This window comes from Eulemur rufifrons, chromosome 9 (assembly GCF_041146395.1).
Source record: "Eulemur rufifrons isolate Redbay chromosome 9, OSU_ERuf_1, whole genome shotgun sequence".
In the NCBI taxonomy this organism is placed as follows: Eukaryota; Metazoa; Chordata; class Mammalia; order Primates; family Lemuridae; genus Eulemur; species Eulemur rufifrons.
In genome coordinates, this window is record NC_090991.1 from 6,361,305 (window position 1) to 6,380,286 (window position 18,982).

At 39.7% G+C, this 18,982-nt stretch overlaps 1 protein-coding gene across 3 annotated transcripts; it reads right to left on the reverse strand.

Annotated features, from left to right (window-relative positions):
• Positions 1 to 905: 905 nt before the first annotated feature.
• Positions 906 to 18,550, reverse strand: TMEM220 (transmembrane protein 220). 3 transcript variants are annotated; one of them, XM_069483254.1, is made up of 6 exons: positions 18,403 to 18,550; positions 17,604 to 17,633; positions 12,739 to 12,799; positions 10,445 to 10,568; positions 9,058 to 9,117; positions 906 to 2,141 (listed from the first exon to the last, which is right to left on the reverse strand). In XM_069483254.1, the coding sequence occupies exons 1-6, from the start codon at positions 18,493 to 18,495 to the stop codon at positions 2,006 to 2,008; spliced, it is 504 nt and encodes a 167-aa protein (XP_069339355.1). In that variant the 5' UTR covers positions 18,496 to 18,550; the 3' UTR covers positions 906 to 2,005. The 3 variants fall into 3 exon arrangements, with proteins under 3 accessions (XP_069339355.1, XP_069339356.1, XP_069339357.1); XM_069483255.1 differs by lacking the exon at positions 17,604 to 17,633; XM_069483256.1 differs by lacking the exons at positions 9,058 to 9,117; positions 17,604 to 17,633.
• Between the last annotated feature and the right edge of the window lie 432 nt (positions 18,551 to 18,982).

The following is an 18,982-nucleotide window of genomic DNA, read 5'->3' on the forward strand; positions in this document are numbered from 1 at the left end:
GTGAGTAAGGACAGGCTGAGGTAGAAGAGGACCAATGAGAAGGCAAACAATTGTGGGGTTTTGATAATAGAAATACTAAACTTATTAATACTTACATTCAATTGAAAAAAGATTTCAATTGAATAAAGACTCTTGAAAGACAGTACCACCAAAAGTGCCTATTACATGCTTAACTCTGAAGATGCAAAAGGCACTATGAATATTCACAGAATTTGTAGATAAGATGAAAGCGCATCTTGAACATGACTATCTTTCAAGCACAGAGGCAAGCATGACTTGGAGGATGGGTAGGGCCTATACAGAATTTGCAAATGAGTCTGTTTCTTTGTGTGTGACTTTAGGAGTTAATATTAAAGAAGACATAAAAGCCACAAATATCATGTAAGCTAAATGTATACTGGAAAACTCAAATCCTTTACATGTATTTTATTGACCCTTAAATTTCACTTTATTTTAATATTAAATAGATTTTTTTCCCCTTTTCCCTCATCCAAATCTTAATCTCAGAATTTCTCACTGTTCAGTGGAAACAAAAACAAAAAAAAACCACATATACCTCCTTTAACAAGTATTCACAGATTACTTACTATTGTAATAAAGGGAATAAAAATAAAGAGGAAAACTACCAGATTCATTTTCACTCTCCTGACGTATGGAAGGTACTAATTCTTTTTGAGTGAAGATTTCCTAGATCTCCTCAAACAATATGCTGGCTACAGAGTTGGATGCTAGCACATGTAGAACAGTTGTCAGCCCGATGCTCTAGAACAGGACTGTCCAACAAATGCAAGGTGAGCTGCACAAATAATTTAAAATACTCTAGCAGTCATGTTTTAAAAAGTAAATAGAAACAGACAAAATCAATTTTAATAGTATATTTTATTTAACCCTATATATCTTAAAATATTTCAACATGTAATCAGTATAAAATATTTTACATTCTTTCTGTACCGTATCTTTAAAATCCAGTGTGCATTTGACACTTACAGCCCACTCATTTGGGCACTAAGTTTTCATTGGAAATACTTGATCTGTATTTAGATACAAAATTTTCAGTTGAAAAAGTAGACTCATAGGCCCAAGTTGTTCCACACACACATAAAAGTTTTCTAATAATTGAATATCAGTTTTTAAAATGAAAATGAAAAAAATTAAAATTGACTTTGTCAGCCACTCTGGCTAATTTCAAGTGCTCAGCAGCAGCATGTGGCTAGTGGCAACCACAGTGGAGAGTGTAGCTCTAAACTGTCTCCTCCTCGGGGTTACTCTGGACAGCCATTTAAAAAGAATGTGTATAGATTTTGGCCTTATTTCTCATTTAGAATGTGATTAATAGTCCCTGTTTCCTTCCTCATTGGTCTCAAATGCCTTTATTCAACTTCCCTTTCTTTTCAAGACATGCCTTTTCCTTTGGTTCATGTAGTTCTCATTTAGTTCATTGCATTGCGCCAGGTCAGGAACTGCTGAGATTAGTTCCAGGCTATCGTCCTCTCTTGAACCTCTATTTCATAGTATTACCCAAACCCTGCTCTCCTCTCCTTTAATCATGTGCAGCCCTTTGTAACCTGTGCAAGAGCTTTATATTTTCAGAATGCTCTTGTATTACCTGGTTTGATCTTTGCAACTGTCTAAGTAGGAGATCTGGTATTAATCCTATTTTATAAATAAGGAAATATCCACAAGGTGGTTTATATATTTCCCCAAGTCACAGAGATGAAGTTGAATAGAACTCATATTTTTAAACTTTTGTTCTATGCTTTTTCCATTACACAGTACCCTTCAGAGAGACTTCCAGAGACTATGAGACCCCGTGTCTTACTAGTCCCATCTATGCATTGAATTGTAGGCATCCTTAAAAAGTTCTTAGGATTTAAAAAAAAAAAAAAAATCTCTATTATTAGCCCAAATGAGCTGAGATAATCTCCTGTGAAACTGATTAGTTACCCCAATGTTTTAAAAAATTGACTGAAAATACTTATTTTAAAAACAGGAATTTTGAAGTCATTTAAATTACTGTCTTGCAGTGAGTTGGCCAGGAGGACCGCATTTCCTTGTTTACGTATATGTAGACCCATGACATAAATGGGAAGAGAGCGATTACAATGGCAATAGCCACCTGGATTCTTCCACCAACTGGATTCCTATAAAGAGACATAAAAATTATTATAAATAAAAATCCAATAAAAATTATGGATTGCTTTGGAAACAAGTATAAAGATTGAATTGGTGAAACACATCATTACGTTTTAGTTTGCTCTCTTCTCAACTGTTTTATTGAAGTATAACTCACCAATTTGTAGAAATTCTTTATATATATTCTTAATAAAAATCCTTGTTGTTTATATGTGTTGCAAATATCTCGTCCCACTCAATGATGGCTTTTGAAGAACAAGTCATTGTAATAAGACAATGTTAAAATTGATCCTTTCCTAATGATTTTTGTGTTCTATTAAAGTGTTCTATTTTGTGTTCTATCTATCTTGGTTCCCTCACCAAGATCTTGAAGATATTAACTTACCTTCTCTAGAAGATTTATTGTTTTGCTTTTTTATGTCAGACCTATAACACGCCTGGAATTTATTTTTATGAGAGTTGTGAGGTAGGAGTTGTTTCACTTTCTTCCCACATGGATCCTTAATTGATCCAGTCCTTTCTATTGAAGAGACTGCCTCTCTTTGCTACCCTGCAGGGCCACCTTTGTCATAAGTCAAAGGTCTACATATGTATAGATCTGTTTCTATTAGATTCTACCGTGTTCCGTTAGTGTATTTATTTATCCTTTTGCCAATATAGATTTAGCCCTCTGATTATTTAGGTCTTCTTTAATTTCTCCTATGATGTTTTATGGTTTTGTGTGTAGAGATTTTGCATATCTCTACTAGATTTATTCCTAGGGAGATGATTTTTTTTGATGTTATTATAAATGGTAACTTTGTTTTTATCACTTTCTGTTACTTGCTGATAGAAATGCAGTTGATTTCTATATATTGAGTAATCATGCTAAACTCACTTATTCTAGTAATTTTTTAGATTCTTTTTTTCCTACATATGTAATTATGTCACCTACAAATAATGAAAATTTTATTTCTTCCCTGGCCTTTTTTTTTTTTTAAAGACAGAGTCTGCTCTGTCACCCGGACTGGAATGCAATGGCACAATCATAGCTCACTGCAATCTCAAAAGCCTGGGCTCAGGCAATCTTCCCACCTCTGCCTCCGGAGTAGCTGGGACTACAGGTATGCACCACCACACCTGGCTAATTTTTTTTTTTGGTAGAGATGGGGTATTACCTAGGCTGGTCTAAAACTCCTCACCTCAAGCAATCCTCCCTCCTCAGCCTCCCCAAGTGCTAGGATTAGAGGCATGAGCCACCATACCCAGCCTCTTTGGGCCTTTTATTTCTTTTTCTTGCTTTATTGCACTGGCTAGGACAATAGGTAGCACAATGTTGAGTAGAAGTGTCAAGAGTGGCTAATTTCATCTCATTTCTGATCTCAGAGAGAATGTTTTCAACTGTTCACCATTAAGTACCGTATTTTGGTATAGATACCGTTACCTGGTTAAGTTCCCTTCTATACTCATTCTCTAAGAGCTTTTATCATGAATGAATGTTGAATTTTATCAAATGCTCATGTTGTATAGATTGAGAAGATAGTTTATTTTCTTCTTCTATTTCACTAATGTGGTAGAAAACATTGGTTGGTTTTTGAGTATTAAAGTAACTTTGTATTTCTAGAATAAACCCAACTTGGTGGTTAGGCTATATATTGCAGGATTTAATTTGCTAATGGTTGGTTTAGGTTTTTTCCATCTATGGTCATGAGTGAGATTGCTGTGCAATTTCCTTTTTTTGTAATGTTCTTGTCAAGTTTTGATATCAAGGTTATCTGCCCTCATAAAATGAGTTGGAAAGTGCTTATTTTTTTTCTATTCTCTGGAAGTGTTTGTTGAAAGTTGACATTACTTCTTCCTTAGATGTTAGGTATACTTCTCTAGTTATGCCATCTAGGTCTAGAGTTTTCCTTTAGGAAAAATTTAAATTATTGACTCAGTTTCTTTAATAGTTATGGGACTGTTCTGAGTATTTCTTCTTGTGTATGTTTTGGTAAATTGTATTTTTATCAAGGAACTTGTACATTTAATCTGTATTTTCAAATTTATTGGCATAAAGTTCTTCATATTATTTTATGATTTTTAGAATATTCATTAGATATGTATGGTGTTCTCTTTTTCATTCTTAATATTATTTGTGCCTCTTCTTGCTTGTTCTTGCTCTTTTATTTTTGCCTTCTTAGTCTTTCCAGGGCTCATCAATGTTATAAACCATTTTAGAGAATCAATATTTGGCTTTATTAATTCTCTATTTTTATGTCAATTTTTAATTTCATTGGTTTCTACTTTTATGTTTATTTTCTTGTTTCTTTGAGTTTAACTTGATGTTCTTTGTCTAACTTCCTAAACTGGAAAATTCCTAACTTCTTAAAAGCTTAATTCATTGATTTTCAGCCACTTAAAAATATGTATATATGTACTTAAGACTGTAAGTTTTCCTCTAAGCATGATTTTTAGCTGTATACCACAAATTTTGATATGTAGTGTTCTCCTTACTCAGCTTAAAATGCTTTCTAATGCCTATAGTGATTTCTTCTTTGACCCAAATATTATATGAGCGTATTTCCTAAATTCTAAATATACAGTGATTGCCTAATTATCTTTTTCTTAATGATTTCTAGTTTTATTGCACTGTGGTCAAAGAACACAAAGGGATTTCAGTTCTTTGAAATTTGTTGGGACTTATTTCGTGGCCTTACATACAGTCTTTCTGTAAATACTCAATGTGTACTTGAAAAGAAAGTGGATTCTGCCATTCTTGGTTGCTTGTCATGTGATTAAAATATTTTATATCTACATTGATATATTTTGTCTGCTTGTTCTATTAATAACTGAGGAAAATATGTTAAAATCTCCCAAGATGATTGTGGATTTTTCAATTTTTCTTTTTAGTTTGTCAATTTTTGTTGTATCTTTTATGAGGCTATGTTATTAGGTACGTACAAATTTAGAGTTGTTATATCTTCTTGATGAACTGAACCTTTCGTCATTAAACAGTGTCTTTCTTTGGCATCTTAAATCCACCTTTGAATAAGTGGTGTTGAGGCCAGATGTGGTGCCTCAGGCCTGTAATCCCAGCACTTTAGGAGGCTGAGGCAGGGGGATTGCTTGAGGCCAGAAGTTTGAGACCAGCTTGAACAATAGATTGAGACCCCATCTCTACAAAAAATTAAAAAATTATCCAGGTATGGTGGTGTGCACTTGTAGTTCCAGTTACTCAAGAGGCTTAAGCAGGAGGATCATTTGAGCCCAAGAGTTTGAGGTTGTGAGCTAAGATGATGCTGCTGCACTCTAGCCTGGGCAACAGAGTAAGACCTGTCTCCAAAAATAAATAAAAGAAATGAGTGGTGTTGAGATAACCACATAGCCATATAAAAAATATAAAATTGGACCCATTCTTCATACCATGACACCAATATAAATTCTAAATAGATCAAATATTTAAGGGTAAAAATGTAACCATACATGTATTAGAAGAAAATTGAGATAAGTTACTTTACAACTTGGGAGTGAGGAAAGTTTTCCTAACTATGCCTCCAAATCCAGAAGTCATAAGGAAAAGGATTGATAAATATGGTTACATTAAAAAATAACAATGAAAGACTTTTTCTTAGCAAAGTATACTTTGCATAAGTAAAGTAAAAGGACCATATCAAACTGCAGAAAAATATTTTCAGCTTATATCACAGATAAAGAGCTTCTAAAAATAGAGAAGATCAACAACTTTACCAAGAATCAGGTTAAACCAACATTTCTCAGAGGCGGACCAACATTTTATAGAAAAAAAAATACAAAACATGTGCTCACCTTTGCTGTTAATAAGAGAAATGCAAGTTATTAATAAAACTCCTTTCTTAACTATCTGATTAGTAAAAATTCAGAGTTTTGACTATATACTCTGTTGGCAAGGCTGTGAGCAAAGAGGCACTCTTATCTGTTGCTGGAGGGGATATAAAATGCAACAAGCCATATGGAGGGGAATTTGGGAGTATATCAAAATATTAACTATGCAATTACACTTTGGCCCAGCAATCTCATTTCCAGGAATTCATCTCAAAGACATGCTGATAAAAATATGTTAGATATATACATGGAGCTATTTATTGCCACACTATCTTCAAGAGCAAAAGACTGGATACGGTCCAAATAGTAGAGGACTCGTTGGATACGCTATGGAGCTATCTATCAGCAGAATAAGGAGAGCTCTTATACACTGTAGGATGAGCTCCATGATGTAGTAAGTGAAAAAGCAAGTGGAATACAATTGTGTATAATATACTACCACTTCTCTAAGACAAGCAGGAATACAAATAAATGCACATATTCACTCCATCGAACAACCATGGAAGAATAAATCATAGAATTGAAAAAAATTTCACCAATAGGGAAAGGGAAGATACAGAGTCAGATACAGATTTTTTTTAATATATCTTATTTTGCAGATTTGACTTTGGAGCCATATAGGTATTTTACCTCGTTATAAAATAATATCAATATATTTGAAATAAAATTATCCCTAGAAAAAAATGAACTTAACTGTGTATTCACTTGACAGCATTAGCAGACAGGACAACCATTCCCAAGAATTTGAGTGTACATCGCTTTGTGGGATATACCCTAATGACAGAAACAAAACAACCTGTTTTCAGTAGTCATATAGTTCTTTTGAGATTGTGTTTGTATTGGAGGGTAAATCGAGTGAGTTATTATGTTGAGGTCACTGAGACTAGAGATTTTGCCATGATTAAAAGAAGATACAGGTATAAGATCTCTGATAAGGTTAAATGAAAACTGGTATGCTCAATATGAATAGTTAGAATCAGTATGAACTCATAAGAAATTTTACCTTTAAATATATATGTACATGTATATATATGTATATGTAAATATGTATATATATGTATATGTAAATATATATGTACATATACACATATATATTTAAGACAGATGTATAAATTCACACACACATACATTGCAAAAGTGGCTGATTCCAGGTCTAGGGCATAAAACACGATCCTGGGTATAACATGAGTCTGGAACATCTTGTCATACCAGAAAGCAAGGAAGCCACCAAAAATTACTATGGTCATGTGAAAAAGCATTCAGGAGCCAACATGAATAAGTGCCAGAGGTCAAAAGATAAGACAGAATAAAGATATAATAATAATTGCCATGGACTGAAACACTTCAAATATGTCTAAAGCCATGACTTTATAATGGTACTAAACAAAGAAATGAACAAAACAAAGAGACAAAACTCACTGATCACCTTTGGCGAATGCCCAGATAAGAAACAATTCATTCTGAAAACTGGTAAATAAAAAGAGAGAATCAACTCCTTTTCCTTTGCCTTTCTGCTCATGATATGAACCTCAGTATAGTCAAGAATTAATAAGTGGAAGTTTCTCTTTATAGACGTTTCTAGCTAATGAACAAGTAATGATATAATTAGAACATCACCATTTTGCAACCCAAATGAGTTAACAGATTTAGGCAATAATCATCAAAGACTATTAATAGCACAGAGAAACAGGTAGATGTTATGTATATTATGATGGAAATACATAACACCATCATTTAACATAGAGAAGTCTATAATAAATAATAATTATAATACCATAATATAGTCAAACTTCTAGATCTAACCACCAATTTATAGGAAGTATAGGGCACAAAGGGACAAGCATTTATAAAATAATTAGGGAAATCTAAACAGTAAGTGGAAAACTCATAATTCTGAAGAGTTATTGTTCTTTTAGTTTTCATATGATGAGAGTGGTTAGTTTTGAAATGCTTTTCTTTTGGAGATACATTCTGAAATACAGAGGAAACAATACGATGTCTGGAATTTATTTCAAAATAGTCTGGCAGTGTGGAGATGGATAGTGGTTTAGATGAAACAAGATTGGACATACTGATAATTGTTGAAGATGGGTGATGGACACATCTGATTCATCATATTAGCTTCTCCGCTTTTAGATATGTTTGAAAATTTTCAAAATAAACAATTAAAACAAAAAATTTAAAATATTCACAAATGTTTTTCTCTAATAATTGTCTTAAGTCTACTTTGTTATTAAAATTGCTATACTGGCTTTCATTTGGTTGGTATTTGTATAGTAAATTTTTTTCCATCTTTTGACTTCAAACCTTTCTGTATCTGTATATTGAAGGGTTGTCGTTTGTAAACAGTGTAGAGTTGGGTTTTTAATCTTTTCAAACACTTCGAACATCTTTGACTCTTAACTGGAATATTAGATACCTTTACATTTAATATAATTTCTGATCTCTTTGGCTTTATATCTCTTTCTTAACATGTGCTTCCCATTTGTTCCATTTGTTTTGTTTTTTCCCCGTCTCTTTTCTTGCCTTCTATAATCATTTTTTATTCTTTTAGTGGTCACCCTAAGGATTACAACATGAATCCTTGACTTATCAAAGTTTAAGATAAATTGGTACTTTTATCTCTTCCCAGACAATTAAGGGACCTTAGAACACGTTAACTCCATTTATTCCCTTCCAACTCACATGCTACTATTGTCGTGTATTTTTATCCAATATATGTTTAAACCCACAAAACATCAATATTATTGTTCTACATGTTAGTATTCACATATATGTCCTCACACATTGATATTTTCTTTCCTCTTTTTTTCTTTTCTCAATCTTCGAGCTTCCTCTGAGATCATTTTCCTTTACCCTGAAGAATACCTTTTAGGCTGGCAACTGCCCATGACTGTACTGGACCACATAGAAAACTATGGTATTCACGAACATGAGTGATCATGAAACTTTGAATCAACTGCATTATTAGCTTCCCTTAGGAAAAGGAAAGATTTCTTTCAAAAAATTCCTGTTTTCACTTGTGTGTCAATATTTTCACTTACTACCTGATTTTATCACCCTTGAAGACATCTGATTTTAACTGATGCGTTAAATACTTACTTTGATGAACTGCGGCACAGGCTCATCCATGCTGTGATAATCACCAGACCAGAGAGCTCCCTATAACAGAGCACACATTTCATATTTTTGGAGTGGCTGCAGGTAAGATGCATATCGTCACATTCTCTCTCTGACTACTTGATAGTACATTCTGATTGAGTGACTTTCCCCCAAGGTATACAGCATCTATAGAATATTTTCAAGTCTAGCCGTGATTCATAAATTACTTTTCTCAGACAGTTTAAAGGCTTATATGGAAATACATTCCATCTTAAGAGGCAGATATGTAGGGTCCATGACTGCTCCCCAACTTATAAGTGGACCTTCCCAAAAACTAAATAAATATTTAAAAACCCACACAGACACATTACTTATTGCAGGTCACTGGGAGTATAGTGCAACCAAGAAAACAATCCCAGATTTGATCAGTCATTATTTTCACATTTTTTTAGAGGCGTCAGTATTAGGCAGGATGAGCTTAAACCAATACATAATTTGGGAACATATTGCAGGAGACTGGGTCATTTCTTAGGAGAGAGGAATGATTTGTGGTATGAATCAGACTATAATTTGGGGGTGGGCATATGCTTCTAGATACGTGTATTATAACAGAATAAAAAAAAATCACATTCCACCGTAGTTCCACTGAAGGCCCCACCTTGAGTGCTCCATAGCTCATGGGCTTCATGCTGGAGGTGGCTCAGCCCAGCTGGTTTACATCCCACCTGCAGACCCAGCCTGATTTGCTCTCCAGGTTTCTAAAGATTAGGGACTGCAACAAAGCAGGACCTTTTCAGAGACGCGGAACTTACAGTCTCTGACCCGTGGTGCTGGCAGCTGTCAGCAGTGGTGTAGAGAAGGGAAAGGGCTTATGAATGAGGCCAAGGAAGTCAAGGGTGGCAGGAAGCAAAGGACGAGGTGATAAGACAGGAACAAATGGTTGTCACAGAGGGCGGAGATGACATGAGACATACCACGCAAACCGAGGCTGACTTCAAACCCTGACCTCTGAGGTGGCTGATCACACTTGTAGATGAGATTCTGGCTTAAACCAGAACTGGATCAGAACGCTGACAGCGCTGTGGATAACCGGACTATTACTGTATGCTGCCGCTGCTAGCCACAGGAGGCCAAAGTCCCACTGGCTGACAGTGATACAATGTAACACGTAATGTAACGACTGTGTGCAGTAGGAATAATGGGGTTTGAATCCTGACTCCCCCTCTCCCTCAGTTCCTTCAGCTTACGAGGGAGATAACACCTGCCCTGCTCGCATGGTCTGGCTGGGGGAAGCCAATCACTGCTGTGCTCAGATAAGGTACGATAAAGGAAGACAAGATTCCTCAGTTCTGTCCCACCCCTCCAAAGGACAAAAGTCACTGCTCACCTGCCTTCTTCCTCATGCAGGAGGCTCTGCTGCCCATGACGCAAGAGGTAGTACGTCAGGCTGACGGCCCAGGCCACACAGAGGAACACGTGTACCGCAGACACACTCCTCCAGATGATGTTTCCTAAGAACAGACGTCCTGACGCTGTTGGTAATGGAATCACACCCCACAGAAAACGATCTCTGTACCCATTTTGCTGTACCAGTTTGCTTTCAGAAAAGGCTTTTGGAAAAACTTTTCTTTTTTTGAGGGACAACACAGAGGTCATAGCACCAATTATAAACGTAACCTCCCCTTCCTGGGATGACTACCCTCATTTTCTTTGGGAATCCACCCTGCCCACCCCCAGTCCGTGTGTCCCAGCAAACTGGACCATAGCCAGGTCCGTCAACACATTCGTCCCCTCAGCCACAGCGACGTGGCTCAGGACAGACAGACAATGAATCAGGGCCAACAACTCAATTCTGACTTCAGTAGGGTGCAGAAACAGAGTCTAAATCCTGCTGGACTCAGCATGGAGATGTGAACGGGGGCGCAGGGCTGCCGTGGGGAGCCTGGGGCTGAAGTTCAGGGACCACCAGTGCCTGAAGCCAGCACCACCCAGCCCTTCCAGTAAACCGTACCAACACGTTTTCTTCTTAGCTCACAGCACAGTGGAGTTGAGTTTTTTTTATAGCTTATAACTTAAGTAGCCCTAACTGATCCTCCTTAAAGATGTAGACCGAGTTCTAGGGGCCTATATAAGGAGCCCGGGCATCTGGGGAGCTAGAACTTTCCCCACCTAGGTAGGAATCATTATTCTTTATTCTAAGGCCCCTGAGAACTTCCAAACTCACTACTATAAGCTATTTTAAAGAAACTGAAAAACAATCTATCAGGACTAATAGCTTTCAATAAGAAAACCAATATAAATGTATTTTTTTCTGTTATAAGACACTGTTTTATAGTATAAAACCATCTAACTTAAGGTTGGTTGCAAGTTTTTTAGTGCTATAAAAAGTGAAGCAGCTACATTTTGCTCAGCATTGAGCTAGGTAGCCTGTGAGCTATACTAACTAGTTATTTTAAGTGGATTTTTTTTACATGTACACCCACCTGGGATGTCCATGCAAGGTGTCCAAGAAGCAGGTTACAGAACAGATATACAGTAAATTCTGTTTTACAGCCATTCACTCCTCTGACAAGCAGTAAGTACCTACCACATGCCTGGCCATGTTGTTGTGGACTGAATATTTGTGTCCCCCAAAATCCATATGTTGAAATCCTAACCCCCCAAGGTGATAGATAGTATCGAGAGGTGTAGCCTTTGGGAGGTAGGTAGTTCATGAGGGTGGAGCCCTCACAAATGGGATTGGTGCCCTTATAAAAGAGGCCTGAGAAAGTTCCCTTGCCCCTTCTACCCTGTGAGGACACAGAGAGAAGGCCACGCTTAAGAACCAGGAGTGGGCCCTCACCACACACTGAATCTGCCAGCACCTTGATCTTGGACTTCCCAACCTCTAGGACTGGGAGAAATAAATTTCTGTTGTTTATAAGCCACCTAGTCTATGATACTGTTGTTATAGCAGCCCAACTGGCCTAGGCACATATAGGTAGGCTCGGCTTATGCAAAGGTGCATAAAACATGATCCTGCTTTTAAGGGGCTTACACAGCCTGGTAGGGAAAAACATATATAAAAGCATGCAATGCATTGCTGTAGGTACCATGACAGTATGTAGGGAGATTAGGAAGAACAACATATATTAATGAAAAATCTAGACATTATAAACAGTTGCTATATTTGAGTGCTGGTTCATATACATAGGTATTGAATAAATTCAAAATAAGAAAATGATTAATGGGAGTGGTGTTACTAAGAAAAATGTGTAAAAAAATGAGTTGAACGGGGCTGTGAGGAGAAAATATATGCTAGACATTGATTGCCACTGAGTATGGGGACACAAGATTAGCACTTAGATTGTTGCCTATTTTACACTAGTTTGGTGACTTAAGAAATCAGTGCAGTGACCGAAACCCTTCTCTCTCATGGGTTGAACTGCATAACCAGGATTCCACACCAGCATCAGGGGTCTTGGGTCCAAGTGGCTAAAGGGCTGAGCACAGCAGATCCTCATAATGTTTTCCAGAAGATGGGTAAGAACAATCTAGATGAGAATTATCTCCTCTTATTACCAGAAATGAGAAGAAAGGCCTAGGGAGCCCCGTTTTTCTCCTGAGAGTCGGGCAGATAAACCTCATTATTACAAGGAAATCTGATTCGCTGTATCTCCCTTCAGAATGCAAGGTCTATACCTGTGACAAGAGGGTTAAATCCAACAAGCAGAGTCAACACTGCAGGTATCGCATACACCACCTGTTAGCAAAAAGAGAGGAAATTATGTGGCTTAAGAAGTGTGCCCAGGCCGGGCGTGGTGGCTCACGGCTATAATCCTAGCACTCTGGGAGGCCAAGGCGGGAGGATCGCTCGAGGTCAGAAGTTTGAGACCAGCCTGAGCAAGAGCGAGATCCCGTCTCTATTAAAAATAGAAAGAAATTATATGGACAACTAAAAATATATATAGAAAAATTAGCTGGGCATGGTGGCGCATGCCTGTAGTCCCAGCTACTCGGGAGGTTAAAGCAGGAGGATCGCTTAAGCCCAGAAGTTGGAGGTCGCTGTGAGCTAGGCTGATGCTACGGCACTCTAGTCTGGGCAAAAGAGCGAGACTCTGTCTCCAAAAAAAAAAAAAAAAAAAAAAAAGAGAAGTGTGCCCAATCCATGAGGTGTTCAGAGGTGTCCGGGAAGTAAAGAAAGATGAGATCAGTGGTTGTTTTGCTGCAATGCAGCCTCTAGGCTTCAGCAACGGCTGAGGAAGCGGTAGCCTCTGCTTTTGTGGCACTTGCCACTTCTGGTTGCAGTTTATCTACCTTCCTCCTAGACTGTAGGCTATTCCAGGAATGGCCCGTTCATCTTTGAGCTCCAGCATTGAGCAGAGTTTGAGTCTTAAGACACACTGACCGCCCAGTCTCTCCCAAGCAAATTCCATACCCAAATGGCCTTTCCCCACTGGCACACAAGAAAATGTTCTTTGAAAAGTAGGGCAGGAGCAGCCATGATTAGCTAGATGGCCTTGCTGGGTTTGACCGCCTGGACTACCCGGCCCAATATTCCAACCCTGTGAGACTACAGAAAGTTTCCTAACAATGTATGGATCAGCTGTCCCAATGATAAGGCTGGGCTCTTCCTTTTGGAAGCTGCTAAGAAGTTGGTTTGGAAGTGGGAAGGCTTGTCCTCACGAGGCCCTACTCCTAAGCCTCATTCATAGCAAACAGGCTCTAGACAAACTTAACTAGTGTGCGTGTGTGTGTGTGTGTGTGTGTGTGTGTGTTTTGCAGGTGGAGAGCAACTAGGGAGGGTTGGTTTATAAGACACATGGGGACTTTTTGAGAAATGTAGCAGTTTAACCACATCAGTTGCTATGCTTATGTCAGAAACCTCTTGTTTATTTGGAAGCTGTCAGAGCTGTACATTTAAGCTATTTGTTTTCAGTATAAAAACATGTCTGTCTTGCCCCTGGGGAGAGAGAGCATTGGATTAGAGACTCTGTCTTCATCTTTCCCACTCCATCCCTCATGATTATTGGAATAATGGCCCATACTGACATTTGAAAGTCAAGTAATCTAGCACAGGTGGACAGTCATGTGACTGAGGGTTAGACCAGTGCCAAACTTTAATGTGTGCACCAGTCTCCTGGGATCGTGTTAGAATGCAGAGTATGATTCTGGACGTCTGGACTAGGCCACAGGATTCCGATTTTCTAACAATCTCCCAGGGGCCACTGCTGCTGTTGTTCCAAGGACTACACTTAGAGCAATAAGAGGCTACTTTTCTAGTGAAAAACTACATGACTTAGCCACTGAGAGAGAGAGGGAGAGAGAGAGAGAGAGAGAGAGAAGTTAAAGACACACACACATCCATTATACAATATTTAATTGTGCTCTCTGTAAGAAACGTTTGGCAGAGATTTTGAAAATGTGCATCCAAACGTATATCTGTCATTAATAGACTAAAGGGTCTCTAAACCTTCTTATTTCAGCATATTGTAAACATATGAAGGAAACAATCAACTAAGTAATAGTTTCCCATGGCAGCTGTGACCTGTTAATCTTTATTTAAATACTTTTCTCTGTCTTGAATAAGGTTTAAAAAATTTGAGGTCAGAGAAACTGAAAATAATTGTTTCTAGTGCACAAGTTAAAACAATGCACAGTATAAACACTCAATAACGAACTCAGTCTTTTATATTTCATATTTTTGTTGGTGGATTTTCAAAAAATCTAACGGTGTTATGTTATGCATTTATAGTATTTAGCTTATTGAAAACCTAGTCATTGAATACTGTGGTATCATGCCTAATACCACTCTCCTTTCTCCACCTATTTGTTTTCTCAGCCTCTTTTGTAGGTAGAGGTGGTCATGTTCCAGCAATGAAACGTAAGAAGTCTTTTAGAGGCAAGGCTGATGCTCAAAGCATTAGCAGCCAATATGCCTGTGTCCTGATCAGTCAGTCTGGAGCCCTGACAATGTGCCATGCTGGTACACACACACTGAACAGCAGCCCTGCCCAAAGGGCTTTTGGGAAAACATTTCTCTCTCTCACATAAGAAAAGAAAACGCAGGAGGAAAATTTACTTTTCTTCTGTTTTGCTTCCTCTTACTTGGGGTGCTCTTTTCTGGGGATGAGATGTATGGAGCTTCAGCAGTCATTCTGTGAACATGAGAGGAGATATCATCCACACATTGAAGATGGTTGAGAAGAAAGACAGAAAGCCCAGGTTCTTGATGACACTGTTGACTATTAAACAGCTACCTCTGGATGTGTTAAGTGAAATATTCTGCATTTTTATAACCTGATACTAGTCAGATTTTCCATTATTAGCTGCTGTATGCATCCTCATACAAATATCCTCCATGAGCAAGGTGAAGCAGGGACATGGAAGTGAGTTTGGTATAGACCAGCCCCCAAGGCCCACCTAGTAGGTGTTCATCCATTCATTCAAGAGTCAATACAGGAAGGATTTCCATCAGGGAGGCTCTACATTAGGTTGCCTAAAGGCTACCAAGAAGTGGGAAGATTGGTCCTTGTCCTCCTGGGAGCTGGCAGAAACAGAGACAGTGCTAATGCAAGGCCAGATGTGTTAGTGCTACAAAAAAAGGTTCAAAGGAAGAATGGCTGGAAACTACAGGAAAGAGGCAGAGAGACATTCCTGGGTGAGACAGCATTTGAGATAATCTTTGAAGCTTGGGTAGAGTATGACACACAGGAATTCTAGGGGTGAGACACATTAACTATTATTGCTGGACTAGGCTTCGACAACCTAGTTGTTGAAGGTGGGCTGGGGCCATACTGTGGTGGGCCTTGAATCCAAGTTGGGAGTTTCAACTTAAGGGATCTTGGGAAGTAACAAAAGTTTTTGAAGCAGACAGTAATACAGGAAGTGTTCTATGAACAGAAGAGATGTGAGGCTGACAGAAGAATTGGGAAGCTGTTCCAGGGGTCCATGTGGGAGCTAACGGAGGGCTGAACGGGGAATGAGAGAGGATGTCCGTGGGGACATGGGGTCTATTCTTCATATTATATCATCTGAGCATGAAGTTAATGGTATAATGTACAGGTACCATACAGATAGGCAATTAAACCTAGATTGTTGTTTAATTGATTACTTAATTAATTTTGTAAAGACAGGGTCTTGCTATGTTGCCCAGGCTGGCCTCAAACTCCCAGGCTCAAGTGGTCCTCCTGCCTTAGCCTCCTGAGTAGCCGGGAATACAGGTATGCCATCCTGCCCCGGTCAAACTTACTTTGTCTTTTGAGGGGATCTCAAAGGCAGTGGTAAGAGACAGAGAGATGTCAAACATGACTGAGGTTTTGAGAGAGGATTACTCCGAGAATGATTCTGCTGATGATAGAGATGCCAAGTCAGGAAGAGGAGTGGGTTTTGCAGGGAAGGATGCTAGGTAGGACCTTGGGCATATCTGAGGAGCAGTGTGACATACAGATGGATATATCCAGCAGTCTTTTGGAAATTGAACATTAAGCTGGATGTTTGAGACTTGTCTATGGGTAAATAATATTTGGAACACAAGATGTGAATCATAGTGCCAAGAAAACGCAATTTGATTTGATTTGGGGGCATATGAATCTGGATAATAAGCACTATTAGAATGAGGTTTTACTGTACTAAAAAAATGGACTAGAAGTTTGCATTATAATTCTATTAATAAATGCTCTCATGCATGTTACTCACATGGCCAACATTATTCTAAAGGCTAAGAATCAACTCCTCAGTGATATTGTACAGTCTTGTGTTTCTATTGAAAGAAACTGGGCAAAATTCAAATATTTCAGAAAATGTATGGGACACACATTTCTCCTCTAATGGTTCAAATCAGAGCACTGGTTAACACATTGACTGCCACGATAGAAAAAAAAAATTTTCCCCGGGGCCACAGTGTTTTATTATGAAAATAGAATAAAAACTTCGAAAACAAAACGATCCTTTCTAATTTAATGAAAAAATTATTTTTTTATTGTTTTCTGTGCGTGACTTATATGCAACTAGAAAAATAGTTCATAAGGGCAAAGGTGAACAGACGTGTGAGTTCCATATGCTTCACAGGGCCCTGGGCTCGAAACTAGCATGAGTTAAATACAACTCACGTGGCAGTTAATGTGTGAAATGAACACTGTAGGTTTAACGGGCTTTAATGACTTTTATAAATGTAACTCCCTAAATCAGCAGCACCACAGAACTTAGGCCTGTCATTTCCCGACCAAAGGTCTGCTGCAGTTTCTGGCTAGAAACGCAAAAGAAACGGTTCAATCACTCCTGCGAGGTCTCTGGGTCCTCAGTTGGGCCTCCTATTCCAAGGGAATATTGTGGAAAGACCTCTGTCTCTAGAAAGTTTGGAATTCACACACACACACACACACACACACACTCTACATTGTCACTCTGATCCCCCTACTAATATTTAGGAAAAAGAGCTTACAAAGGGCTTGGTTTCTAAGTTTTTAAGTAAACAAGCAGGGAGGAGAGGTAGACAGAAGACTGCGTCTCGTGCTATTCCGCAATTCTGTCAAAGGGAGGACACTGTCACAGCAGCCCATACTCACCACCCACAGTTCCGCATCTGGATCATTCACCTGGAATGCCAGAACACGCAGGCGTTAGCAGACATGCCGTCCTGCGCCGTCCCTATCTTTGGTCTGCTTTTACATCCATTTGTTCCGTGCCAGACGACGTACAGGCACGGCGGAGCCAAAATCTGCGTCAGACAGTCTCGCAGATGAGGCTGGTTCGAAGGGATTTCTGGCTGAACACGACAGATGGTGTGTGTGTGCAGCCACACGTTTTTGAAACGAACCGCACAGGAGCTCTGAAGGGGACGCGCCAAACCTAGAATGGGTATTTTAAGGAGACTCCAGTCTCGAGAAATGGGGGAAATTATTACGGAGGGGCTCCAGAGCAGACCTGGAAGGATAATTATGCTATAAAGGGTTTTGCTCCGCTTCCTCCCCAGGCCCCTGACTTGTGTTCTGTCTCACCCACAGGCTGAATGTTAGGAAAGGGGCCAGGGCTGCCTCTGTTTAGGTCCCCTTCAAAGGGACACGCGCTGAACCGGCTCCTTCCAGCACTTGAGCACAAGACTGAGCGCAAGGGAGGCCTGTGGGTCAGGGTCGCAGGCGTGTGGCTTGCGCATCCGAACGCATCTATGTCTGAGCAGGGGAGAGACTGGGGGTCCCCCAAGCATAAGCCCCGGTTCTCGTCCTCCTCATAAACTTACGGCCCCGGCGACTCTGCGGGCTTGGCAGTCTACACTGCGCGCCCGGCCTGGGGGAGGAGCCCGAGCCCGGCGGGTCCTCTGTCCCCTCCCGCCCCCGCCCCAGCCACCCGGCGCCGCGGCCCGCTGACCTGCACGAAGGCCGCCAGCGCGAAGAAGGCGGCCATGAGCCCGTTGCAGCCCCGCCACAGGGCCCGCGCCCAGGGCCGCGCGGCCGGCGCCATCGGTGGGAGCGCGCGGGGCGGAGCGCGCGGGGGCCGGCCCCTTCCTCCCGGTGACGCCCGCCCCGGCCCGGTCCCCAAGGCCCTCCAGTGGCCGCGGGTAGGCGCGCGCCGGGGGCGGGGAGGTCGGTAGCAACGTGGCTTGGGCCCTTCCTACGCCGACGCCCTAGGTCCTTGGCAAAGCATCCCCATTTCACAGATGGGGAAAATGAGTCCCAGGGGGACTGGATCGCTTGCCCAAGGTCGTACAGCTCATCAGCCGTGGAAGGAAGTTGAACCAGGTTCAACTCCAAAGCCTGCTTTCACTAAGGCTACCTTCCTAACATAAAAAAAAAAAAAGAAAAGAAAAAGAAAGGAACAGGAGAAAAAAAAAAAAAAGAGGGGGGTATGTGTGTTCTGGTTAGTATTTATGCATTTCTTTCCAAAGCTCAGGAACTTTCAAATCCCTGTAAGCATTATGGTAATTTCTAGAGTGACGACAGTTATATTA